The following is a 23,808-nucleotide window of genomic DNA, read 5'->3' on the forward strand; positions in this document are numbered from 1 at the left end:
CTCCGCCGTTGGAAGAACTCAGAGTGACAAAAAGGATTTGAAGACCCTGCTGGGGCTCTACAGTACGAATACAGACCCATCTCTTGACATATGCTCAGCTCTTGCTCTATGGTTTCCTTCAAAGGGTGCAAGCAGGCTCTGTTGGGTTCAGGTGAGGGCAATGACAGGTGCTAAAAACTGCTGGGCTGGGCCCACCTGGACACTTCAGGGATTTCTGATCCCAGCTGGCTCCACAATTTAAAAGGGCTAGGCTAAGGGCAGTTACTTCATGGTCCTTAGCAAGAGAGCAGGATGGGTGTTGTAGGACAGTCTGGGGCTGCATTGGGTGCTGTGCTTTTCTGGGTGTTTCTTGGTCCCCTAGCTTTGGTTATGGGGGCTCGTAGTGTTTTTTCTGACCCCACCCTGCTGATTTGTGGCCAAGAAAGCTTACAGCTCACCTTACCTCTGGGCTGGGAAGGGAATGCTTCATTGGTGCTGACTACTTGGGGTAAGTGAGGCCGGTGTCAAGAGGCATTTTTAGCCGTATCTTTGCACACTGCAGAGGTGCCTGGAATGAGGAGGAAGGAGTGGGTTTTGATGTGAAGTGTTGCTGAACAGCTTTCAGTGCATCTTGTATAATCAGGGGGCTGTTTATATGACCCAGTAGTCAAGGGTTTTGGTGAAGTACTGTGCCTGGATCTAGATGGTCTTGGCTGCTGGATTCTCCCACATGCACCCCTCCTGGTCCAGACCCTAATACTGTCTAGGTCCCTGTTTCCTACCGAAAGGTAGGATTGTAGTGGACCCTATCTGTAATGTGGGATGTTAAAGCCACTGCTGCTGTCTTCTCTTTCCGTAGATACTGAGGGGAAGGCACATGCTCTGCAGAATGACTCTGACTGTGGGCTGTTGGTATCTGAGACTCCAGATGGCTCCAGGAAAGTATTGGTTTCTTATACTGGCTGTTATATCTTTGAATGGGTGAGTGACCTTATGGATTCTGCTGGGACTGTGACTACTGCTGCTCTGGCTGCCCTGACTGGTGTGGCTTTCCCCTAGAATGGCCATTACCTTCTGCTGGTTGGGCTTGAAGGAACAGATGCTGCTGGGCAAAAGGTTCTTCATGAAGAGACGCTGCTCAGGTGCCCTGTGGACCTTCCTGGTAAGATTCTGATAGTTGCTTGTATCTTGTGGGTGATGGGTGCCATTCCTTTCAGTTTGCTGTCCCTAGTCAGTCTTGGGGGCTAGGAAAGGAGACTTTCTGCTGTGCAGAAAACTCCCTGGAAAAGGGTTTGGACATAGGAACCACCAACTTGCTGGGAACTTGTGCGTCTTTGCAGGATCGGCAGGTGAATATGTTCACTGTGTCTCCTAGCCATATTTTGACTGCTTGGGTCCCTGCAAGTTCAGGGACTGAGCCAGAGACTAGGTACAATGTTTTTCCTAACTACCAAGAGTTGATCCAAAACACTTTATCTTGACAGATCTCATACAAGTCCAGTCTCTCCTGAACATGGCTTCTAGGGAGATTCTGTTCCAGGGAAATGCATGTTCCCTTCTGAGCAGGCTTCCATGCCATATCCAGGCCATGTGTTTAACCCTCACCTGACTTTAATTTCCCTTCATTTTTATGCAGAGTCACTAGGACATCTTCCACCAAAGTCCTTTGTCTTTGTCCCCCTGCTTTTGTGCTTTAGCTGCAAACTCCTGCTGTTTTTTTCCAGCCCTAGATGCTCCAAGCAGTAGTGTCTGTTCGGCCGTTCCCAGCCAGGACCGGCTGCCATGTGCCTCCTTGCCTGTCAGCCAGGGAAACTGTGAAGTGCGAGGCTGCTGCTATGACCCTAGAGACAGGGTAAATCCTTGCTACTTTGGTAACACAGGTAAGCCTGAGCAGCTGTCCTCCCCTCCTGCTGAGTTGCTTCAAAACAGGATTCCTCACTTTGCTGTCAGAGCAGAGTTGGTGTAGTATCAGTCCTGCAGGTGGCTTAGGGCTATGTTTTTGCCTGTCAAGAATACCACGTTCTATTGAGGTGTCCAGCCTTTTCAAGTGTATTGCAACAGACCTGAGTTTATGGCCAGAGTCAATGTTGCTGTTAGAGCTGGTTGCACTTGTCTTGCCATCCTTAGCAATTGTTTCAGGGCTTAAAGGCAGGAGAACTCGCAAAACTTGCTAGCCTCATCTTTGCTGTGATGTTTTGAGTCTCCTTTCCATTCCTCTTTTCCCTGAGCTTAAGATGGATTGTATCTTTTCCTCTAGTGACAGCTCATTGCACACCAGATGGCCAGTTTTTCATTGCTGTTTCTTGGGATGTGACCCTGCCACCCATTGTCCTGGACTCCGTGCAACTGGCCAGTGGACACAGTACTGGCTGTGTTCCTACTGTGAAAAACAATGCATTTGTTGTGTACCAGTTCCCACTCTCTGCCTGTGGCACCACTTTTCAGGTCAGAGTTGCAGCTGTCACTAGGCTGGAATAGCAGAAGCTGGCAGACCTGGCACAACCTGACGTGGCTTTGGCTACTTAATGGACACCCTATAGACTTCCAGAGGCCAAGTGCTGTTCTCCTACCTCGTAGTGATCCAGCTTGACTTTACCACAGTGATGGTGCCTGTCTGTTGTTCTAGGTGACTGGAGACCAGGCCATATATGAGAATGAATTGGTGGCATCCAGGGATGTGAAAACTGCAAGCCTTGACTCTGTCACTAGGGATAGCACTTTCAGGTATTACCCTGGGGCTGATGTTGCTGGGTGCCATTGTGTTCAATGTTTTCTCTTTGAGCCTACATGAAATTCTATAGAGAGCAAGACTAAAAGTAATTGGATGGAGAAAGAACTTGTTTGCAATTGTGCCTCTGAGATGTAGAAGCAAAATCAGATTCCATTGGAGTACCCCAAGTCCTCTGAAAGCCATGGATTTGCTGTACTCCTACATTAATTCATTTTAATAAAGAACATCTAAATCCCTGCAGTGATACTGATGGTAGAAAAGAGCAGCCAGAGAGTTGGTTGCAGTCCCAGGTAACTGAGTTCCTTTGCCTCAACCTTCAAAAAACAGGAAGGCATTCTTTTCATTTGGCAGAAAGCCCTCAGGCTGCAGAACCCCCTTCCCCTCCAACACCATGAGCCTTCCTGACTGGTGGTCTGTTGCAACTGCTCAGATCCTTGCAGGCAGCAGCAGTGAGTGCAGTGGATAAAGAAGGAAGGACCCTTGCCTGAGAGGAACAGCCCCTCCCACAGGGTGCTGGCCACAGGCACTGCAGACCTACTCTGCAGTGTAGCAGCAGATGTGGGCACTGCCCCAACCCAAATTAAATAACAGCTCAAATGCTCATAAATAGATTTTTCTTTATTGGCTTGTTAATGTACACACATGCAGCGCTATCCATCTACAAAGCATGGTCTTGGTGGGACATGGGCTGCAGGAGCAGCCATGGGATCTGTGTTTGTGAGAAAAGCAGCTGATTGATGCAGCCACTGTGCTCAATGGTGCCATGACAGTGTCAGTGCAAGGGGCTGCAATGTCACCCAGAGCCTCCTGTGATGGGGTGGAGTTCTGGGAGGCTTCAAAGCTGTCTGCTCTGTGCATATATCTATGTTTGGACTGCCCTCCTGGAACCTGGGCAAGGTGGACCAATGCTCCTGCTGTTGGTTTCAGTAAAGGAGATGTAAAGGAAAAGCCAGGCTGAGGATGCTGTAGAGAGTGGTTTAGTGCTTTTCAGCGGGGGAGAGCACAGAGCTGGTAGGCAGGAGGTATGTTGCTTGCCCCACTCAGTGTCGGGGTTATGCTGAGCTCCTGGAGATCGACAACAGACTTCAAGGTAAAGTTCTGCAAGATGGTGGCTATGAATAAGAATATCTCCATTCGTGCCAAGCCCTCTCCAGGGCATATTCGCTTTCCTGAAAGTGGAAGCACAAAACAGCACTCAGTAGGTGTTTCTAAGTAGACCAGAGTTTGTACTAAGCAGGTGTGTTGCACAGCTTTATTTACTACCCACAGCCACAGCAGTGAGATGACTGTCAAGATTTACTAAGGACATTTTCAAGAGAAGAAAGTACCCTTGGCAGTTTGGATGGGTGTATGAAGGAAGAACAGGAGTTGGAGAAGTCTCAAACATGGAGAGAACATCACAGGAGTCAAGATGAGAGAGAGCAAGGGAACATAAAGCACAGGTGAAAAAGTGGAAGGTTGAGGTTATTTTTAGGTGAGTGGTTGCATGTAGAGGTGCTGGGGAAAAGCAGAGCTACCACTGAAAGAAGGTTGGTTCAGGATGACTTTGGTGGTTGTATAGGAAGGTGACAGGTATTTTAGGAAGTGTCAGTGGATCCCATTCACATCATTACATTGGCAACTCCTAGCAGGAAATTTGGGAAGCCTTCAGGTCTGAACAAGGTGGGACATGCCACTGGGGATGGGAGCAGCAGAGAAGAGTTATCCAGAGGGCAGTGAGCCCCAAGGAAGCATCAGCTGGACCATGTTGAGAAGAGGCAGTGTGTGTTACAGGGAAAGGCAGGGTAGTCACCAGAGGAGAAGGCTGACAGACAGAAAAAGAGAAAGCCTGTGCTTTACCTGCTGAGAAGGGCATGAAGAAGTTGCTCTTCTTAAAGGTGCCATTCTTGTTCAAGAAATGTTCAGGATTGAACTCATATGGATTTGCAAACTCTTTACTGTCATGGAGGACAGAACTGAGGACAGGAAAAATTGTGGTTCCCTGAAGTAACACAAGAAGAGCAGAACGTGAAGGGGAGGTAGCTTATATCACTCAATTTGACTGCTTGCCAAGTTAAAACTGAGATTCCCAGTATAGCCCTACCAGTGCCTTTGGTTTCGCTTTGGGGACCCTTCTTTTGGGGAGGCAGCATTAGGGAGACCCTAGTGGATGTCACAGCAGTGACAGTTGTTGGCTGCTCTTCCTTAATGCTCCCTTTCACCTCCAGAACATTTATCCTCACCTTGCTCTGGTCATCAGGGGACATCAGAGCTAATTCTTCCTCTTTCTTAGTGTTTCACAATAATGAACTTGTGGATGCACCATGTCCCTTCTTTTCTGTGAGCCTCAAAAAGCGAAAGCACACAAGGTTGTGGAAATGAAGCTCACTTCCCCTCCCCTGACAGATTTCTCCTGCCACAATCCTCTTCCTGACCAGACGTTGATGGGGGCTGGATTAATCGGCAGTGATGACAGAAGAGCTCTTTGCTAGAAGTTGAGCAGTTCTCTGGATCCTGCCTTATGATTATACACAGACAGCTGGAAATCACAATGCCAACAGCACATGTGCTGCTGTTTACAGTCACCCAGAAGAGTAAGGAGCATTGCTGCAGTGGGTCAGGCCAAGCCATGGGCTGCTGTAACCCACCAGCCTGCCTCTGGCAGTGGCCAGCAGAGATGGCCTCAGGAAGTATGTGAGAACAGAGCAAACAGGTTTTGCTTGTTCCATTGAATGGAAACATACCCTCCAGCACTTTGTGGCTCAGGGGCTTTCTGTGCTCAATAACCAGCAACTGACTTTGCTTCCAAGCATGTGCATAGGCCGTCCTGGATGGTGGTGAGCAGCTCCAGGACTTTGCTGCTCTGGGTTTTTGTGGACCCACTGTGCTTCCACAGATAGGTAAAGCAAGGGAACAAATGTGTTGGTCAGCGCTGCTGTTCTAGTCTTGGCCCATGGAGTGTCAACAAGGGAGTGCAAATGAGCTACAGAAGCCTGAAGATAAAACCTTCATGAAGGTCTGGGTGAAAACAAGGTCAAGCCACAACAGTTCTGGCTTCTGGCTGTAACAGCCTAAGGGCAAATGTGCTGGCACCTCGTGTTGAACTTAAGGGAGCTTGCCCACTAACCTTAGGAATGATGTACTCTCTGAAGGAGGTGTCTTTGGTCACCGTGTGAGGGAGAGCCAGGGGGAGAAGAGAGATGAAGCGCTGGATTTCATGGACCACCGCATCTGTGTAGGGCATCTGGTTTCGGTCAGCCACACATGGTTTTCGTGATCGTCCTATTACCTGGTCAATCTCTTCTTGAACTTTCTCTATCATGAGAGGCACAAACCATAAAATGGGTAAATATAACCAAACCTACATAAATAGGTTGCCCTAAGCTGTTTACAAATCACAGATGCAGGGGCACTGATGTTGGTTTTGGTGTTCACTAGAACACAGTTCCACTGCTGCCCATGCAAAGAAAGTTTTCCTATTGACTTGGCTAAACAGGAGTACTGGGAGATAAAGGTGTGGACACAGTCAGGTGCCAGGCTGTGAAGGGACTGTAGCTGATGATGATGCCAGTGGAGCTGAGGGGCCTCCGTTGGCCACCATGAGGAATGACAGTGCAAGGATTTTGTCCATTTGGGTAAAATATGAGAGAGAGAGAGAGAGAGAGGAAAAGCTGGGAGAAGGATGTGGTGTTAGGCATGTGCCCAGCCCAGGGAAAATGCTAGAAAGGAAGAGATCACAAACTGGTACCTTGTATCTTTGGATGTTTGAGAAGCAGCAGAAGCCCATATCGTATGGTGGTGCTAGTTGTCTCAGTTCCAGCAATAAACAAGTCAAAGGTGCTCGTTATCAGGTTCTTCAGGTGGAAACTGGAATCCGGACGACCTTTCTCCTAGGGAAAAGGCTGGGTTGTTTCTCTGGGTAAGCTGAGAAAAGTGGCCCTTTCTCATGTCATCCCAGGCCTTCCTTTTCACCTAGAGCTGTTGCATTTTTGTGTTAAAGTGCAGCACCATCTGGGGCACTGCAATGCTACCTTGAGCAGTAAACTCAAACTACCTTGATCAACCTTATTTCAAGCTGAGCATCGAATGGTATTGAAGTGCTTGTTTGCCCTTGCTATACCAACTGCTTTCCAGTGAAAGAAGTGCAAGACTAGAGTGAAAATGTCCTGTGTTTTGGTGAGAGCAGATGAAGCTCTCCCTGTCCAAGCAGCTGCAGGTAGTGGGGGCTGGGGAGCATGCACACCCAGAACTATAAGCTCTAACACAGGCAATGTCTGGGATATGTCTTCCCATTGCACAGCTGACAGGGAACGGGTCATCCCAATGTCTGTGTTACTTATGAGAGGGAATAGACTCAGCATAGGTGTGTTTGGGGATGAGCTGGGGCTGTATGCTGTCTCCTTACCTCCTGCATTTTGCTGAGGAAACAGTCGATGAAATCCTGAGGGGAGTTGGGATCTAGGGAGGCTTGGTGCAACTTCACCTCCTCTGCCACAAAGGCTTTGAGAGCATCAAATTCTGCAAATATTTTGTTGTGTGGGCCAGGCAAGTAATCCATGATCTTTGAGAACATCTGGTAGAGCTAGAAGGAAAGAAACAGGAAGGTTGCTAGTATGACCATTAACGCACCCTTTGATATTAACAAAAAACCAAGGAAAGCCACAACCCTGTCAACTGAGCCAAGCAGAAGGACTATGAGTCTGGGCAGTCTGGCAGGGCTGTAGGGGCTTGCTTAGTAGTAATAGGAACCTTAGAGTTGGAGAAGAAGGGTGTTCAGGACTAATGGGAAGCTGCACTTAGCAAAGCCAATTCCATTGGTGAGGGTGCTTCTTGCTCTCAAATGAAATCCCTTCTGTGCAGCAGAGCATTGATGGGCTCCTAATTAGAAGACTGAAATGGAACTTCATTGGGAGGGAGGCCTCCTACTCCTCTGGGAGAATGTTGCCACTGTGAAATGGCTACTGAATGTACCTGTCCCCAATGGGAGTTCACCATGTCAAAGATGTTGTTCATGTTGTTCATCAGAGCCAGGAACTTCTTGTCTTTGTAATCATACCGTTTCCCAAAGACGATGGAGCATATGACATTGGAGACAGAACAGCTCAGCATGAAGGTTGGGTCAAAAGGTGTTCCTGTGATTTCAGAAAAGTTACAGACTATAAAAAAACCTCACAAAACTATATCTACTTATGGCTACCGTGGGTAATCTGAACTCTGGTTGTTAGTGGAAATATCAGATCACAGTCTCTGAGTGATACAGAAGAGTACTCCAAAGAGAACAGTACATGATCATGAAATTATTTACACCTTTGTAATGAGGGGTATCTGATGCGTGGACCAAATCCATAGGAACTTCAGTTCTTTGCTGAAGACATGAGCTCCCCTAATACAGTAAATTTTTTTCAAACATAAGATATATTAAATATGGACCATACCCTTTGTTTTATTTATCTCTTCCAGTAAGTAGTCAGATTCCTCCTGTATCCTCTCTTCGATGCTCCTCTTCCCCATTCCAAAGTTCCGCAGAGTGGTGAGAGCAAACCGCCGGACTTGTAACCATGGCTCATTGTTGCTGAAAACAATCCCTGCAGAGGAAGAAGGAAGAGGGAAGACCTGGCTTGGGCATGCTGGGTGTGGGATGAACAGTGCCTCACAGTGACAGAGAATCCTCTCCCTGGACATGGTAGTGTCACAGAGTCCTGTGGTTTGGAGGCAATCTCTGGAGGTTCTGTAGTCCAACTGTCTGCTTCTGGTCTTCTCCACTACATACCAAACCTCCTTGTGAATAATTGATCACTCATATCCACTCACAGTTTCCCTTGCTGCAGGTGGTGGCTGTTGCCCCTTACCCCTTCCCAGCCCATCTCTGAGAACAACTAGCTCCACCTCTCTGATACCTCTCCCCCTTTGGGTGGTGGAAGCCAGGAACTACAGCCCACTTTGCCTTCCCTTCTCCAGGTGGGACGCACAAACACCCTGCAGTCTCCCTCGTGCATGGTACATTCCAGCTCCAATCTGCTGAACACACCCTCACAGCCCTTCCCTTCTCAGAAGGAGGTCAGTCAGCAAACATACCTAATCCATTGTTGGCCCTGTCTCCTATTGGCATGTGTCCTCTGGCAGCAAACTCATCCGCACGATCAACCAAAGCTTCTTTCACCACATCATGTCCGTGCAGCACCACCACTGGGTCAGAGCCCAGGTGCACTGTGAACACTGGTCCATACTCTTCACTGAGCTGTAGAAATGCAAGAGAACACAACCATGTAGCAAATAGGAAGGAAGAGCTGAAAAGTCTCCTTGCTGCTGCATCCCATTGCAGGCAGTGAGCCTCACACACCAGCAACATCGAGATTTGGTCCTCTCATGATAAATGTGGCTACGGAGAGGAGTCCCAGCTATCCAGCCCTGAACAACAAGGGCAACAGCAACAAGGGGGAGCAGCTGCAATCCCCATGACTCTGCTGCTCCTCTGGGATTGCAATTCATCAAGCTATAGCCAGAGGTTGTCCCCATGCCCAGGTGCCACACATTTCTCACCCACAGAAGAAAGAGAGGAAAAGAAAGTGGCCTTACCTTCTCGAGGGTTTTGGCCAAGTTATTTGGTTTCACATGCAGCAAGTTACCTAGAATGGGAAGGGGAGTTGGTCCTGGAGGCATCTTCCCCTTTCCAGATTTCCCTTTCCATGCTGCAAAGGAGAGCAGGCAAGCAATGCAAATCAGGAGGACAACAGTGGCTGCTCCCAGGAGCTCCATTTGTTTCTGCAGTTCAGGAGAGGGTGAGTCTGGCTGCCGGAGTCCAAGTTATATACTGAGGGCTGTGTTAGTCAGGAGCATGGCTGAGTTAGTCAGTGTTACTAGTCAATCATTTGTTACATTGCCCTGTGTTATGAAACTATGACTTTTATTGCTATTAATTGGTCATTGAAGACTCGCCTTATCTCAAACAACTGCAGAGGCCAACAGAGGCCAAGAAATTTATAATGTGCTCATAAATCTTGTTTTGTTTACCCTACAGTTAATTGTTAAAGAGATCACACCAATGGTGCATTCTTGTACTAAGGCGCTCACAGTAATTCCCTTTCATGGGAGCATCTTCAGTGCCATTTAGGATTTTAATTCTTCAGTATCAATTGTGCAAACTCTCACTGCTGTGAGCCATCCTTGATTGTTCCTGAAATCTTCCTGACATTGGTAGAGTTTGCGCTGCATGTGACTTGCCAAAGGACATACAGACATGTTCTCCTCAGTGCACAGCAATTAAATGCCTCAGTCTCTCTCCCTAGGGGTGTCTGGCCTCACAAGAGAGGAAAGTATAAAATATCCATCTAGCATGGGCAGAAAGGTCTCCAGACATCACAGTAGACAAAGACATAAGAAAAGTGGATGAGACCTTGGGACTCTGACCTCTTCAAGGAGAGGAGTTTTCTCTAGAGGAGAAAACAATTGAGAAAAGCAGGCAGAGAAGAGAAATCAAGAACTTGAGAGGGTCTCTGGGGAATGGCTTCCCAAATTGTGACAGAGCAGAGGCTGCGTATAGGTTAGTGCAGCCTGACAACTAGTCCTTGCACTTGTAATGACCAAAGAAGCTCACCCAAACTACTGCTGGAAGCTGGCATGCACAAGTTCTTGTTTTGTTCTGTCTGAGTCCACTAGGAGGAACTGCTGCCCTGGAAGGTCCATAGGTGCTCTGAGAAACAGCAGAGCATGTCTGGGAAAGGACCCTCAAGGTTGTTCTCAGCTTGCTCAGTCTGGCCTTATCCCGCTGTCTCTCCTGAACTGTGACACTTTTGCAGGCAGACAGATCCAACTGATCAGGTGTTGCAAGAATAGGGGATGTAGGACTTGGCAGGAATTAGCAAGAGGCCTGGGTGAATTGAGTGCTTAGTTGGACTGTGCTGGGTTTGCTCTAAGTCTGTGTGTTAATGTGAGTTTCCTCTTCCACTCAGAGGTGCTAGGGAAAGTCTCCATCCCTTGCAAAAGTTTCTGTACCTTCCCTTCCCTATGAGTTCTTAAGTCACCCTCGCTCTCTTGCATAGGTGCAACAATTTGCTAATTGTTCTTTTTAAATCTCATTTTACTTCTTAAAGACCCACACTAGATATTTTAGTGGGAAAACTGAATTACCAACAACTTTTGGCTGGGTGCTTATCTGCTGGCCTAAATTCCTGCATCAGCTCAGATGTCAGGGCAGTTCATGGAAGTTCATGTAGCTTTATGGACTTTCACCGGATAAAAGTAAAGTTCATGAGAGTTTGCACTGCTATATGAGGTAGCTGCCAGCTAACAACAATCATGAACTTTCCACCTTGTCTGTAAAGTTCCCTTGTTCCCATGACCCTCATTGATCAGCTTCAGGCTAGTGGACCACAGAGACATTTGCTTCTCCTGTCCTCATCCTCTCCATGTCCTGTTTGTGGTGGTCTTGGGTGCTGTCTAAACTGGTGCTTACAGCTGGGTCATTGTAATGCACGAGAACCATCAAATGGGTGAGGAAAAGATTTGTGAGGAAGAGAAACCTGTCTGTTTTATCTCAGCCAGGCTGCTTCCCACTTTCTAGAACAACTTCTTTCAAACAAAGCATTTCACTTCCATGAATTTCAGGTTAATTTCAACTGCCTCTCATCCCTGTCCAGTGTGTGTGTAGGTATTAAAAAAGGGCAATTACCTGAAACTGTTCTCAGCACAGGTATTGCTTGGTGGATCTACAGCACTCTCAGGGTTGTTTCACGTAGAATTATTCTTCATCTCCATGTAGATATTTTTCCTGTCAGCATAAACAAAATATTAATGGGTTAAAGTGTAACTAAAGCTACGTCCCTGTAGCTCCAAAGTACTTTGTTTGTTATCTTTTACCTAATTATCAGCAGGTAATGCAGTCAAATGAAGCATTCAGCAGTGAAGCAGTGGCAGTGCGATCTGAGCAAGCACAAGAGTCAGCTTCTACAAAGATGAAGCCTCCCTCCCTGCCAAAGTCCAAATGTTTTCCCTGGGTGCCTCCCCAACGTCTCTGCCCAGTGCCCAGGCAGGAACTGTGGTGAGCACACTTGGTTCATGTGTGCTGCTCAAACCACAGCCCGTTGAAATCCATTTGCTTGGGTTCCTGCTGTGCAGAGCAGCTTGAAAAGTCTCGTACTTCATGGAACAGCCATCCTGACTGGTGCATGAAATTAGCAATGTGCAGGGTGGGCACCAGCTGGGATCATGGCAGCCTGTATAGCTGCGGAGCAAAGATGGGCTGAGGTGAAAGAGCAGAGGAAATGGCTCCCACAGACTCAGTTACTATCCACCCTTCCTGTGGTGAGGACTGGCTGGAGGGACAAGTGGCTGACTGCTGCACAGTGCTGTGCAGACATCCAGGAGCTGGAGGTTCTGATGAGGGCAGAAGCATGAGTGGCTACCAATGGAAGTGCATTATTAAGGGTCAAGATTCGAAATCCCACGCATCTAACGCACACACCGTGTTAGGATGTCTGTGTGCTGATCGACTCCCAAAGAAATAAGCAGACTACAAAAGAACATGGATGGCTCAGGCTATGCCAGCACTCCCACTGCAAAACATAGGGCACAAAAAGGCATGCACAAACACAAATGTGTGCATCACCTCTGCAACAGTGTAAAAACATTCACACCTCCATTGCATGAATGCAGAAACATCTGGATGGAAAGACAGACAACGAGGCGTGTGGCTGCCTGGTGCATGGCTAGGGAGAAGGCTCTACATGAGACACATTGCAGTTACAGGCAGGCAACGGGTGCTGGAATGGCACAGTTTTCTCGGGGATCACAGAGGCTCCCCTTATGTGTGTTTCAAGCCCATCTAAGGGACCCCCTGTAAGTTTTTGGGAGTGGGGATCCAACAGAGCATACAGTCCTGCCACCTACCAGCCAGGCCTAGACCAGTCCTGCAGCTTATCCCTGCACAACCACACTGCAAACAGGGCTGTAAGTCCATAGCCAAGAGTGTTTACAGGCAATCACCACCTTTTAGGTGTGCAAAGCCTCCCGAGCTCCATAGTTTCCCACACGTTTCACGTGAAGGGCTATTTCTGTGCTTTCATGTCAGCACCCTATGCCTGGCATTTGAGGCAGTGTCAGCTTTAAAAGAATAAAAGAGCAAAAGAGCACTGTCACTCAGTTTCTGGCACTCATGCCTTGTAATGAGCAATTAGAGCAGCAGTAGGGCACCTGGGGAAAAGCAGCCAGATGTCCTGCATGTCTCCGCCGTTGGAAGAACTCAGAGTGACAAAAAGGATTTGAAGACCCTGCTGGGGCTCTACAGTACGAATACAGACCCATCTCTTGACATATGCTCAGCTCTTGCTCTATGGTTTCCTTCAAAGGGTGCAAGCAGGCTCTGTTGGGTTCAGGTGAGGGCAATGACAGGTGCTAAAAACTGCTGGGCTGGGCCCACCTGGACACTTCAGGGATTTCTGATCCCAGCTGGCTCCACAATTTAAAAGGGCTAGGCTAAGGGCAGCTACTTCATGGTCCTTAGCAAGAGAGCAGGATGGGTGTTGTAGGACAGTCTGGGGCTGCATTGGGTGCTGTGCTTTTCTGGGTGTTTCTTGGTCCCCTAGCTTTGGTTATGGGGGCTCGTAGTGTTTTTTCTGACCCCACCCTGCTGATTTGTGGCCAAGAAAGCTTACAGCTCACCTTACCTCTGGGCTGGGAAGGGAATGCTTCATTGGTGCTGACTACTTGGGGTAAGTGAGGCCGGTGTCAAGAGGCATTTTTAGCCATATCTTTGCACACTGCAGAGGTGCCTGGAATGAGGAGGAAGGAGTGGGTTTTGATGTGAAGTGTTGCTGAACAGCTTTCAGTGCATCTTGTATAATCAGGGGGCTGTTTATAGGACCCAGTAGTCAAGCGTTTTGGTGAAGTACTGTGCCTGGATCTAGATGGTCTTGGCTACTGGATTCTCCCACATGCACCCCTCCTGGTCCAGACCCTAATACTGTCTAGGTCCCTGTTTCCTACCAAAAGGTAGGATTGTAGTGGACCCTATCTGTAATGTGGGATGTTAAAGCCACTGCTGCTGTCTTCTCTTTCCGTAGATACTGAGGGGAAGGCACATGCTCTGCAGAATGACTCTGACTGTGGGCTGTTGGTATCTGAGACTCCAGATGGCTCCAGGAAAGTATTGGTTTCTTATACTGGCTGTTATATCTTTGAATGGGTGAGTGACCTTATGGATTCTGCTGGGACTGTGACTACTGCTGCTCTGGCTGCCCTGACTGGTGTGGCTTTCCCCTAGAATGGCCATTACCTTCTGCTGGTTGGGCTTGAAGGAACAGATGCTGCTGGGCAAAAGGTTCTTCATGAAGAGATGCTGCTCAGGTGCCCTGTGGACCTTCCTGGTAAGATTCTGATAGTTGCTTGTATCTTGTGGGTGATGGGTGCCATTCCTTTCAGTTTGCTGTCCCTAGTCAGTCTGGGGGGCTAGGAAAGGAGACTTTCTGCTGTGCAGAAAACTCCCTGGAAAAGGGTTTGGACATAGGAACCACCAACTTGCTGGGAACTTGTGCGTCTTTGCAGGATCGGCAGGTGAATATGTTCACTGTGTCTCCTAGCCATATTTTGACTGCTTGGGTCCCTGCAAGTTCAGGGACTGAGCCAGAGACAGTGATTTTCCTAACTACCAAGAGTTGATCCAAAACACTTTATCTTGACAGATCTCATACAAGTCCAATCTCCTCCTGTGCATGGTTTCCAGGGGAGATTCTGTTCCAGGGAAATGCATGTTCCTTCTGAGCAGGCTTCCATGCCACCTCCAGGCCATGTGTTTAACCCTCACCTGACTTTAATTTCCCTTCATTTTTATGCAGAGTCACTAGGACATCTTCCACCAAAGTCCTTTGTCTTTGTCCCCCTGCTTTTGTGCTTTAGCTGCAAACTCCTGCTGTTTTTTTCCAGCCCTAGATGCTCCAAGCAGTAGTGTCTGTTCGGCCGTTCCCAGCCAGGACCGGCTGCCGTGTGCCTCCTTGCCTGTCAGCCAGGGAAACTGTGAAGTGCGAGGCTGCTGCTATGACCCTAGAGACAGGGTAAATCCTTGCTACTTTGGTAACACAGGTAAGCCTGAGCAGCTGTCCTCCCCTCCTGCTGAGTTGCTTCAAAACAGGATTCCTCACTTTGCTGTCAGAGCAGAGTTGGTGTAGTATCAGTCCTGCAGGTGGCTTAGGGCTATGTTTTTGCCTGTCAAGAATACCACATTCTATTGAGGTGTCCAGCCTTTTCAAGTGTATTGCAACAGACCTGGGTTTATGGCCAGAGTCAATGTTGCTGTTAGAGCTGGTTGCACTTGTCTTGCCATCCTTAGCAATTGTTTCAGGGCTTAAAGGCAGGAGAACTCGCAAAACTTGCTGGCCTCATCTTTGCTGTGATGTTTTGAGTCTCCTTTCCATTCCTCTTTTCCCTGAGCTTAAGATGGATTGTATCTTTTCCTCTAGTGACAGCTCATTGCACACCAGATGGCCAGTTTTCCATTGCTGTTTCTCGGGATGTGACCCTGCCACCCATTGTCCTGGACTCCGTGCAACTGGCCAGTGGACACAGTACTGGCTGTGTTCCTACTGTGAAAAACAATGCATTTGTTGTGTACCAGTTCCCACTCTCTGCCTGTGGCACCACTTTTCAGGTAAGAGTTGCAGCTGTCACTAGGCTGGAATAGCAGAAGCTGGCAGACCTGGCACAACCTGACGTGGCTTTGGCTACTTAATGGACACCCTATAGACTTCCAGAGGCCAAGTGCTGTTCTCCTACCTCATAGTGATCCAGCTTGACTTTACCACAGTGATGATGCCTGTCTGTTGTTCTAGGTGACTGGAGGCCAGGCCATATATGAGAATGAATTGGTGGCATCCAGGGATGTGAAAACTGCAAGCCTTGGCTCTGTCACTAGGGATAGCACTTTCAGGTATTACCCTGGGGCTGATGTTGCTGGGTGCCATTGTGTTCAATGTTTTCTCTTTGAGCCTACATGAAATTCTATAGAGAGCAAGACTAAAAGTAATTGGATGGAGAAAGAACTTGTTTGCAATTGTGCCTCTGAGATGTAGAAGCAAAATCAGATTCCATTGGAGTACCCCAACTTCTCTGAAAGAGACGGTTTTGCTGTTCTCCTACGTTAATTCATTTTAATAAAGAACATCTAAATCCCTGCAGTGATAGTGATGGTAGAAAAGAGCAGCCAGAGAGTTGGTTGCAGTCCCAGGTAACTGAGTTCCTTTGCCTCAACCTTCAAAAAACAGGAAGGCATTCTTTTCATTTGGCAGAAAGCCCTCAGGCTGCAGGACCCCCTTCCCCTCCAACACCATGAGCCTTCCTGACTGGTGGTCTGTTGCAACTGCTCAGATCCTTGCAGGCAGCAGCAGTGAGTGCAGTGGATGAAGAAGGAAGGACCCTTGCCTGGGAGGAACAGCCCCTCCCACAGGATGCTGGCCACAGGCACTGCAGACCTACTCTGCAGTGTAGCAGCAGATGTGGGCACTGCCCCAACCCAAATTAAATAACAGCTCAAATGCTCATAAATAGATTTTTCTTTATTGGCTTGTTAATGTACACACATGCAGCGCTATCCATCTACAAAGCATGGTCTTGGTGGGACATGGGCTGCAGGAGCAGCCATGGGATCTGTGTTTGTGAGAAAAGCAGCTGATTGATGCAGCCACTGTGCTCAATGGTGCCATGACAGAATGTCAGTGCAAGGGGCTGCAATGTCACCCAGAGCCTCCTGTGATGGGGTGGAGTTCTGGGAGGCTTCAAAGGTGTCTGCTCTGTGCATATATCTATGTTTGGACTGCCTTCCTGGAACCTGGGCAAGGTGGGCCAATGCTCCTGCTGTTGGTTTCAGTAAAGGAGATGTAAAGGAATAGCCAGGCTGAAGATGCTGTAGAGAGTGGTTTAGTGCTTTTCAGCGGGGGAGAGCACAGAGCTGGTAGGCAGGAGGTACGTTGCCTGTCCCACTCAGTGTCGGGGTTATGCTGAGCTCCTGGGGATTGACAACAGACTTCAAGGTAAAGTTCTGCAAGATGGTGGCTACGAGTAAGAATATCTCCATCCGTGCCAAGCCCTCTCCAGGGCATATTCGCTTTCCTGAAAGTGGAAGCACAAAACAGCACTCAGTAGGTGTTTCTAAGTAGACCAGAGTTTGTACTAAGCAGGTGTGTTGCACAGCTCTATTTACTACCCACAGCCACAGCAGTGAGATGACTGTCAAGATTTACTAAGGACATTTTCAAGAGAAGAAAGTACCCTTGGCAGTTTGGATGGGTGTATGAAGGAAGAACAGGAGTTGGAGAAGTCTCAAACATGGAGAGAACATCACAGGAGTCAAGATGAGAGAGAGCAAGGGGACATAAAGCACAGGTGAAAAAGTGGAAGGTTGAGGTTATTTTTAGGTGAGTGGTTGCATGTAGAGGTGCTGGGGAAAAGCAGAGCTACCACTGAAAGAAGGTTGGTTCAGGATGACTTTGGTGGTTGCATAGGAAGGTGACAGGTATTTTAGAAGTGTCAGTGGATCCCGTTCACATCATTACATTGGCAACTCCTAGTAGGAAATTTGGGAAGCCTTCAGGTCTGAACAAGGTGGGACATGCCACTGGAGATGGGAGCAGCAGGGAAGAGTTATCCAGAGAGCAGCAAGTCCCAAGGAAGCACCAGTGGGACCATGTTGAGAAGAGGCAGTGTGTGTTACAGGGAAAGGCCGGGTAGTCACCAGAGGAGAAGGCTGACAGACAGAGAAAAAGAGAAAGCCTGTGCTTTACCTGCTGAGAAGGGCATGAAGAAGTTGCTCTTCTTAAAGGTGCCATTCTTGTTCAAGAAATGTTCAGGATTGAACTCATATGGATTTGCAAACTCTTTACTGTCATGGAGGACAGAACTGAGGACAGGATAAATTGTGGTTCCCTGAAGTAACACAAGAAGAGCAGAACGTGAAGGGGAGGTAACTTAGATCACTCAATTTGACTGCCTGCCAAGTTAAAACTGAGATTCCCAGTATAGCCCTACCAGTGCCTTTGGTTTCCCTTTGGGGACCCTTCTTTTGGGGAGGCAGCGTTAGGGAGACCCTAGTGGATGTCACAGCAGTGACAGTTGTTGGCTGCTCTTCCTTAATGCTCCCTTTCACCTCCAGAACATTTATCCTCACCTTGCTCTGGTCATCAGGGGACATCAGAGCTAATTCTTCCTCTTTCTTAGTGTTTCACAATAATGAACTTGTAGATGTACCATGTCCCTTCTTTTCTGTGAGCCTCAAAAAGCGAAAGCACACAAGGTTGTGGAAATGAAGCTCACTTCCCCTCCCCTGACAGATTTCTCCTGCCACAATCCTCTTCCTGACCAGACGTTGATGGGGGCTGGATTAATCGGCAGTGATGACAGAAGAGCTCTTTGCTAGAAGTTGAGCAGTTCTCTGGATCCTGCCTTATGATTATACACAGACAGCTGGAAATCACAATGCCAACAGCACATGTTTACAGTCACCCAGAAGAGCAAGGAGCATTGCTGCAGTGGGTCAGGCCACGCCATGGGCTGCTGTAACCCACCAGCCTGCCTCTGGCAGTGGCCAGCAGAGATGGCCTCAGGAAGTATGTGAGAACAGAGCAAACAGGTTTTGCTTGTTCCTTTGAATGGTAACATACCCTCCAGCACTTTGTGGCTCAGGGGCTTTCTGTGCTCAATAACCAGCAACTGACTTTGCTTCCAAGCATGTGCATAGGCTGTCCTGGATGGTGGTGAGCAGCTCCAGGACTTTGCTGCTCTGGGTTTTTGTGAACCCACTGTGCTTCCACAGATAGGTAAAGCAAGGGAACAAATGTGTTGGTCAGCGCTGCTGTTCTAGTCTTGGCCCATGGAGTGTCAACAAGGGAGTGCAAATGAGCTACAGAAGCCTGAAGATAAAACCTTCATGAAGGTCTGGGTGAAAACAAGGTCAAGCCACAACAGTTCTGGCTTCTGGCTGTAACAGCCTAAGGGCAAATGTGCTGGCACCTCGTGTTGAACTTAAGGGAGCTTGCCCACTAACCTTAGGAATGATGTACTCTCTGAAGGAGGTGTCTTTGGTCACAGTGTGAGGGAGAGCCAGGGGGATAAGAGAGATGAAGCGCTGGATTTCATGGACCACCGCATCTGTGTAGGGCATCTGGTTTCGGTCAGCCACACATGGTTTTCGTGATCGTCCTATTACCTGGTCAATCTCTTCTTGAACTTTCTCTATCATGAGAGGCACAAACCATAAAACGGGTAAATATAACCAAACCTACATAAATAGGTTGCCCTAAGCTGTTTACAAATCACAGATGGCAGGGGCACTGATGTTGGTTTTGGTGTTCACTAGAACACAGTTCCACTGCTGCCCATGCAAAGAAAGTTTTCCTATTGACTTGGCTAAACAGGAGTACTGGGAGATAAAGGTGTGGACACAGTCAGGTGCCAGGCTGTGAAGGGACTGTAGCTGATGATGATGCCAGTGGAGCTGAGGGGCCTCCATTGGCCACCATGAGGAATGACAGTGCAAGGATTTTGTCCATTTGGGTAAAATATGAGAGAAAGAGAGAGAAAGCAAAAGCTGGGAGAAGGAAGTGGTGTTAGGCATGTGCCCAGCCCAGGGAAAATGCTAGAAAGGAAGAGATCACAAACTGGTACCTTGTATCTTTGGGTGTTTGAGAAGCAGCAGAAGCCCATATCGTATGGTGGTGCTAGTTGTCTCAGTTCCAGCAATAAACAAGTCAAAGGTGCTCGTTATCAGGTTCTTCAGGTGGAAACTGGAATCAGGACGATCTTTCTCCTAGGGAAAAGGCTGGGTTGTTTCTCTGGGTAAGCTGAGAAAAGTGGCCCTTTCTCATGTCATCCCAAGCCTTCCTTTTCACCTAGAGCTTTTGCATTTTTGTGTTAAAGTGCAGCACCATCTGGGGCACTGCAATGCTACCTTGAGCGGTAAACTCAAACTGCCTTGATCAACCTTCTTTCAAGCTGAGCATCGAATGGTACTGAAGTGCTTGTTTGCCCTTGCTATACCAACTGCTTTCCAGTGAAAGAAGTGCAAGACTAGAGTGAAAATGTCCTGTGTTTTGGTGAGAGCAGATGAAGCTCTCCCTGTCCAAGCAGCTGCAGGTAGTGGGGGCTGGGGAGCATGCACACCCAGAACTATAAGCTCTAGCACAGGCAATGTCTGGGATATGTCTTCCCATTGCACAGCTGACAGGGAACGGGTCATCCCAATGTCTGTGTTACTTATGAGAGGGAATAGACTCAGCATAGGTGTGTTTGGGGATGAGCTGGGGCTGTATGCTGTCTCCTTACCTCCTGCATTTTGCTGAGGAAACAGTCGATGAAATCCTGAGGGGAGTTGGGATCTAGGGAGGCTTGGTGCAACTTCACCTCCTCTGCCACAAAGGCTTTGAGAGCATCAAATTCTGCAAATATTTTGTTGTGTGGGCCAGGCAAGTAATCCATGATCTTTGAGAACATCTGGTAGAGCTAGAAGGAAAGAAACAGGAAGGTTGCTAGTATGATCATAAACGCGTCCTTTGATATTAAAAAAAAACCAAGGAAAGCCACAACCCTGTCAACTGAGCCAAGCAGAAGGACTATGAGTCTGGGCAGCCTGGCAGGGCTGTAGAGGCTTGCTTAGTAGTAATAGGAACCTTAGAGTTGGAGAAGAAGGGTGTTCAGGATTAATGGGAAGCTGCACTTAGCAAAGCCAATTCCATTGGTGAGGGTGCTTCTTGCTCTCAAATGAAATCCCTTCTGTGCAGCAGAGCATTGATGGGCTCCTAATTAGAAGACTGAAATGGAACTTCATTGGGAGGGAGGCCTCCTGCTCCTCTGGGAGAATGTTGCCACTGTGAAATGGCTACTGAATGTACCTGTCCCCAATGGGAGTTCATCATGTCAAAGATGTTGTTCATGTTGTTCATCAGAGCCAGGAACTTCTTGTCTTTGTAATCATACCGTTTCCCAAAGACGATGGAGCATATGACATTGGAGACAGAACAGCTCAGCATGAAGGTTGGGTCAAAAGGTGTTCCTGTGATTTCAGAAAAGTTACAGACTATAAAAAAACCTCACAAAACTATATCTACTTATGGCTACCGTGGGTAATCTGAACTCTGGTTGTTAGTGGAAATATCAGATCACAGTCTCTGAGTCATACAGAAGAGTCCTCCAAAGAGAACAGTACATGATCATGAAATTATTTACACCTTTGTAATGAGGGGTATCTGATGCGTGGACCAAATCCATAGGGACTTCAGTTCTTTGCTGAAGACATGAGCTCCCCTAATACAGTAAATTTTTTTCAAACATAAGATATATTAAAAATGGACCATACCCTTTGTTTTACTTATCTCTTCCAGCAAGTAGTCAGACTCCTCCTGTATCCTCTCTTCGATGCTCCTCTTCCCCATTCCAAAGTTCCGCAGAGTGGTGAGAGCAAACCGCCGGACTTGTAACCATGGCTCGTTGTTGCTGAAAACAATCCCTGCAGAGGAAGAAGGAAGACCTGGCTTGGGCATGCTGGGTGTGGGATGAACAGTGCCTCACAGTGACAGAGAATCCTCTCCCTGGAGAGCACTGACATGGTAGTGTCACAGAGTCCTGTGGTTTGGAGGCAATCTCTGGAGGTTCTGTAGTCCAACTGTCTGCTTCTGGCCTTCTCCACTACATACCCAACCTCCTTGTGAATAATTGATCACTCATATCCACTCACAGCTTCCCTTGCTGCAGCTGGTGGCTGTTGCCCCTTGCCCCTTCCCAGCCCATCTCTGAGAACAACTGGCTCCACTTCTCTGATACCTCTCCCACTTTGGGTGGTGGAAGCCAGGAACTACAGCCCACTTTGCCTTCCCTTCTCCAGGTGGGACGCACAAACACCCTGCAGTCTCCCTCGTGCATGGTACATTCCAGCTCCAATCTGCTGAACACACCCTCACAGCCCTTCCCTTCTCAGAAGGAGGTCAGTCAGCAAACATACCTAATCCATTGTTGGCCCTGTCTCCTATTGGCATGTGTCCTCTGGCAGCAAACTCATCCGCACGATCAACCAAAGCTTCTTTCACCACATCATGTCCGTGCAGCACCACCACTGGGTCAGAGCCCAGGTGCACTGTGAACACTGGTCCATACTCTTCACTGAGCTGTAAAAACGCAAGAGAGAACACAACCATGTAGCAAATAGGAAGGAAGAGCTGAAAAGTCTCCTTGCTGCTACATCCCATTGCAGGCAGTGAGCCTCACACACCAGCAACAGCGAGATTTGGTCCTCTCATGATAAATGTGGCCCTGAACAACAAGGGCAACAGCAACAAGGGGGAGCAGCTGCAATCCCCATGACTCTGCTGCTCCTCTGGGATTGCAATTCATCAAGCTATAGCCAGAGGTTGTCCCCATGCCCAGGTGCCACACATTTCTCACCCACAGAAGAAAGAGAGGAAAAGAAAGTGGCCTTACCTTCTCGAGGGTTTTGGCCAAGTTATTTGGTTTCACATGCAGCAAGTTACCTAGAATGGGAAGGGGAGTTGGTCCTGGAGGCATCTTCCCCTTTCCAGATTTCCCTTTCCATGCTGCAAAGGAGAGCAGGCAAGCAATGCAAATCAGGAGGACAACAGTGGCTGCTCCCAGGAGCTCCATTTGTTTCTGCAGTTCAGGAGAGGGTGAGTCTGGCTACTAGAGTCCGAGTTATATAATGAGGGCTGTGTTAGCTCAAGAGCAGGTTTTAGGTCACATGGCTGAGTTAGTCAGTGTTACTAGTCAATCATTTGTTACATTGCCCTGTGTTATGAAACTATGACTTTTATTGCTATTAATTGGTCATTGAAGACTCGCCTTATCTCAAACAACTGCAAAGGCCAACAGAGGCCAAGAAATTTATAATGTGCTCATAAATCTTGTTTTGTTTACCCTACAGTTAATTGTTAAAGAGATCACACCAAGGGTGCATTCTTGTACTGAGGCGCTCACAGTAATTCCCTCTCACGGGAGCATCTTCAGTGCCATTTAGGATTTTAATTCTTCAGTATCAATTGTGCAAACTCTCACTGCTGTGAGCCATCCTTGATTGTTCCTGAAATCTTCCTGACATTGGTAGAGTTTGTGCTGCATGTGACTTGCCAAAGGACATACAGACATGTTCTCCTCAGTGCACAGCAATTAAATGCCTCAGTCTCTCTCCCTAGGGGTGTCTGGCCTCACAAGAGAGGAAAGTATAAAATATCCATCTAGCATGGGCAGAAAGGTCTCCAGACATCACAGTAGACAAAGACATAAGAAAAGTGGATGAGACCTTGGGACTCTGACCTCTTCAAGGAGAGGAGTTTTCTCTAGAGGAGAAAACAATTGAGGAAAGCAGGCAGAGAAGAGAAATCAAGAACTTGAGAGGGTCTCTGGGGAATGGCTTCCCAAATTGTGACAGAGCAGAGGCTGCGTATAGGTTAGTGCAGCCTGGCAACTAGTCCTTGCACTTGTAATGACCAAAGAAGCTCACCCAAACTACTGCTGGAAGCTGGCATGCACAAGTTCTTGTTTTGTTCTGTCTGAGTCCACTAGGAGGAACTGCTGCCCTGGAAGGTCCATAGGTGCTCTGAGAAACAGCAGAGCATGTCTGGGAAAGGACCCTCAAGGTTGTTCTCAGCTTGCTCAGTCTGGCCTTATCCCGCTGTCTCTCCTGAACTGTGACACTTTTGCAGGCAGACAGATCCAACTGATCAGATGTTGCAAGAATAGGGGATGTAGGACTTGGCAGGAATTAGCAAGAGGCCTGGGTGAATTGAGTGCTTAGTTGGACTGTGCTGGGTTTGCTCTAAGTCCGTGTGTTAATGTGAGTTTCCTCTTCCAATCAGAGGTGCTAGGGAAAGTCTCCATCCCTTGCAAAAGTTTCTGTACCTTCCCTTCCCTATGAGTTCTTAAGTCACCCTCGCTCTCTTGCATAGGTGCAACAATTTGCTAATTGTTCTTTTTAAATCTCATTTTACTTCTTAAAGACCCACACTAGATATTTTAGTGGGAAAACTGAATTACCAACAACTTTTGGCTGGGTGCTTATCTGCTGGCCTAAATTCCTGCATCAGCTCAGATGTCAGGGCAGTTCATGGAAGTTCATGTAGCTTTATGGACTTTTCACC

The 23,808-nt window shown here is 47.9% G+C and overlaps 4 protein-coding genes across 4 annotated transcripts; 2 read left to right on the forward strand and 2 right to left on the reverse strand.

The window, feature by feature from the left end:
• Positions 1-291: 291 nt before the first annotated feature.
• LOC116790245 (zona pellucida sperm-binding protein 4-like) lies at positions 292-3,198 on the forward strand. The gene is made up of 7 exons (XM_032695029.1): positions 292-487; positions 839-960; positions 1,039-1,141; positions 1,704-1,859; positions 2,237-2,424; positions 2,606-2,703; positions 3,141-3,198. The coding sequence occupies exons 1-7, from the start codon at positions 292-294 to the stop codon at positions 3,196-3,198; spliced, it is 921 nt and encodes a 306-aa protein (XP_032550920.1).
• A 111-nt stretch (positions 3,199-3,309) lies between these two features.
• LOC116789909 (cytochrome P450 2C19-like) lies at positions 3,310-9,493 on the reverse strand. The gene is made up of 9 exons (XM_032694208.1): positions 9,266-9,493; positions 8,765-8,927; positions 8,125-8,274; positions 7,661-7,821; positions 7,095-7,271; positions 6,438-6,579; positions 5,817-6,004; positions 4,550-4,691; positions 3,310-3,879 (listed from the first exon to the last, which is right to left on the reverse strand). Exons 1-9 carry the CDS (start codon positions 9,443-9,445, stop codon positions 3,698-3,700), a joined length of 1,485 nt encoding a protein of 494 aa, XP_032550099.1. The 5' UTR covers positions 9,446-9,493; the 3' UTR covers positions 3,310-3,697.
• Positions 9,494-13,199: 3,706 nt separating this feature from the next.
• Positions 13,200-16,764, forward strand: LOC116789911 (zona pellucida sperm-binding protein 4-like). Its single transcript, XM_032694210.1, has 7 exons — positions 13,200-13,395; positions 13,747-13,868; positions 13,947-14,049; positions 14,606-14,761; positions 15,139-15,326; positions 15,508-15,605; positions 16,630-16,764. Exons 1-7 carry the CDS (start codon positions 13,200-13,202, stop codon positions 16,673-16,675), a joined length of 909 nt encoding a protein of 302 aa, XP_032550101.1. The 3' UTR covers positions 16,676-16,764.
• On the reverse strand, positions 16,212-22,360 carry LOC116789912 (cytochrome P450 2C19-like). Its single transcript, XM_032694211.1, has 9 exons — positions 22,139-22,360; positions 21,663-21,825; positions 21,021-21,170; positions 20,557-20,717; positions 19,991-20,167; positions 19,334-19,475; positions 18,714-18,901; positions 17,455-17,596; positions 16,212-16,783 (listed from the first exon to the last, which is right to left on the reverse strand). The coding sequence occupies exons 1-9, from the start codon at positions 22,316-22,318 to the stop codon at positions 16,602-16,604; spliced, it is 1,485 nt and encodes a 494-aa protein (XP_032550102.1). The 5' UTR covers positions 22,319-22,360; the 3' UTR covers positions 16,212-16,601.
• Positions 22,361-23,808: the final 1,448 nt, after the last annotated feature.

Source organism: Chiroxiphia lanceolata, chromosome 8, assembly GCF_009829145.1.
Source record: "Chiroxiphia lanceolata isolate bChiLan1 chromosome 8, bChiLan1.pri, whole genome shotgun sequence".
Taxonomy (NCBI): Eukaryota; Metazoa; Chordata; class Aves; order Passeriformes; family Pipridae; genus Chiroxiphia; species Chiroxiphia lanceolata.

What these genes read in the sequence shown, in the direction of transcription:
- LOC116789909 (XM_032694208.1), bottom strand. Translation starts at nt 9,445, where the DNA reads ATGGAGCTCCTGGGAGCAGCCACTGTTGTCCTCCTGATTTGCATTGCT. An exon ending in CAGGGCCAACAATGGATTAG is followed by an intron (nt 8,275 to 8,764) that starts GTATGTTTGCTG and finishes CTTCCTCTGCAG; the next exon opens with GGATTGTTTTCAGCAACAAT. An exon ending in AGAGATAAATAAAACAAAGG is followed by an intron (nt 7,822 to 8,124) that starts GTATGGTCCATA and finishes CTGAAATCACAG; the next exon opens with GAACACCTTTTGACCCAACC.
- LOC116789911 (XM_032694210.1), top strand. Translation starts at nt 13,200, where the DNA reads ATGGGTGTTGTAGGACAGTCTGGGGCTGCATTGGGTGCTGTGCTTTTC. An exon ending in ATTGGTGCTGACTACTTGGG is followed by an intron (nt 13,396 to 13,746) that starts GTAAGTGAGGCC and finishes CTCTTTCCGTAG; the next exon opens with ATACTGAGGGGAAGGCACAT. An exon ending in TTGCTACTTTGGTAACACAG is followed by an intron (nt 14,762 to 15,138) that starts GTAAGCCTGAGC and finishes CTTTTCCTCTAG; the next exon opens with TGACAGCTCATTGCACACCA.
- LOC116790245 (XM_032695029.1), top strand. Translation starts at nt 292, where the DNA reads ATGGGTGTTGTAGGACAGTCTGGGGCTGCATTGGGTGCTGTGCTTTTC. An exon ending in TTGCTACTTTGGTAACACAG is followed by an intron (nt 1,860 to 2,236) that starts GTAAGCCTGAGC and finishes CTTTTCCTCTAG; the next exon opens with TGACAGCTCATTGCACACCA. An exon ending in ACTAGGGATAGCACTTTCAG is followed by an intron (nt 2,704 to 3,140) that starts GTATTACCCTGG and finishes GCAACTGCTCAG; the next exon opens with ATCCTTGCAGGCAGCAGCAG.
- LOC116789912 (XM_032694211.1), bottom strand. Translation starts at nt 22,318, where the DNA reads ATGGAGCTCCTGGGAGCAGCCACTGTTGTCCTCCTGATTTGCATTGCT. An exon ending in TGGCCAAAACCCTCGAGAAG is followed by an intron (nt 21,826 to 22,138) that starts GTAAGGCCACTT and finishes GCGTTTTTACAG; the next exon opens with CTCAGTGAAGAGTATGGACC. An exon ending in TCCTCAGCAAAATGCAGGAG is followed by an intron (nt 19,476 to 19,990) that starts GTAAGGAGACAG and finishes CCTTTTCCCTAG; the next exon opens with GAGAAAGATCGTCCTGATTC.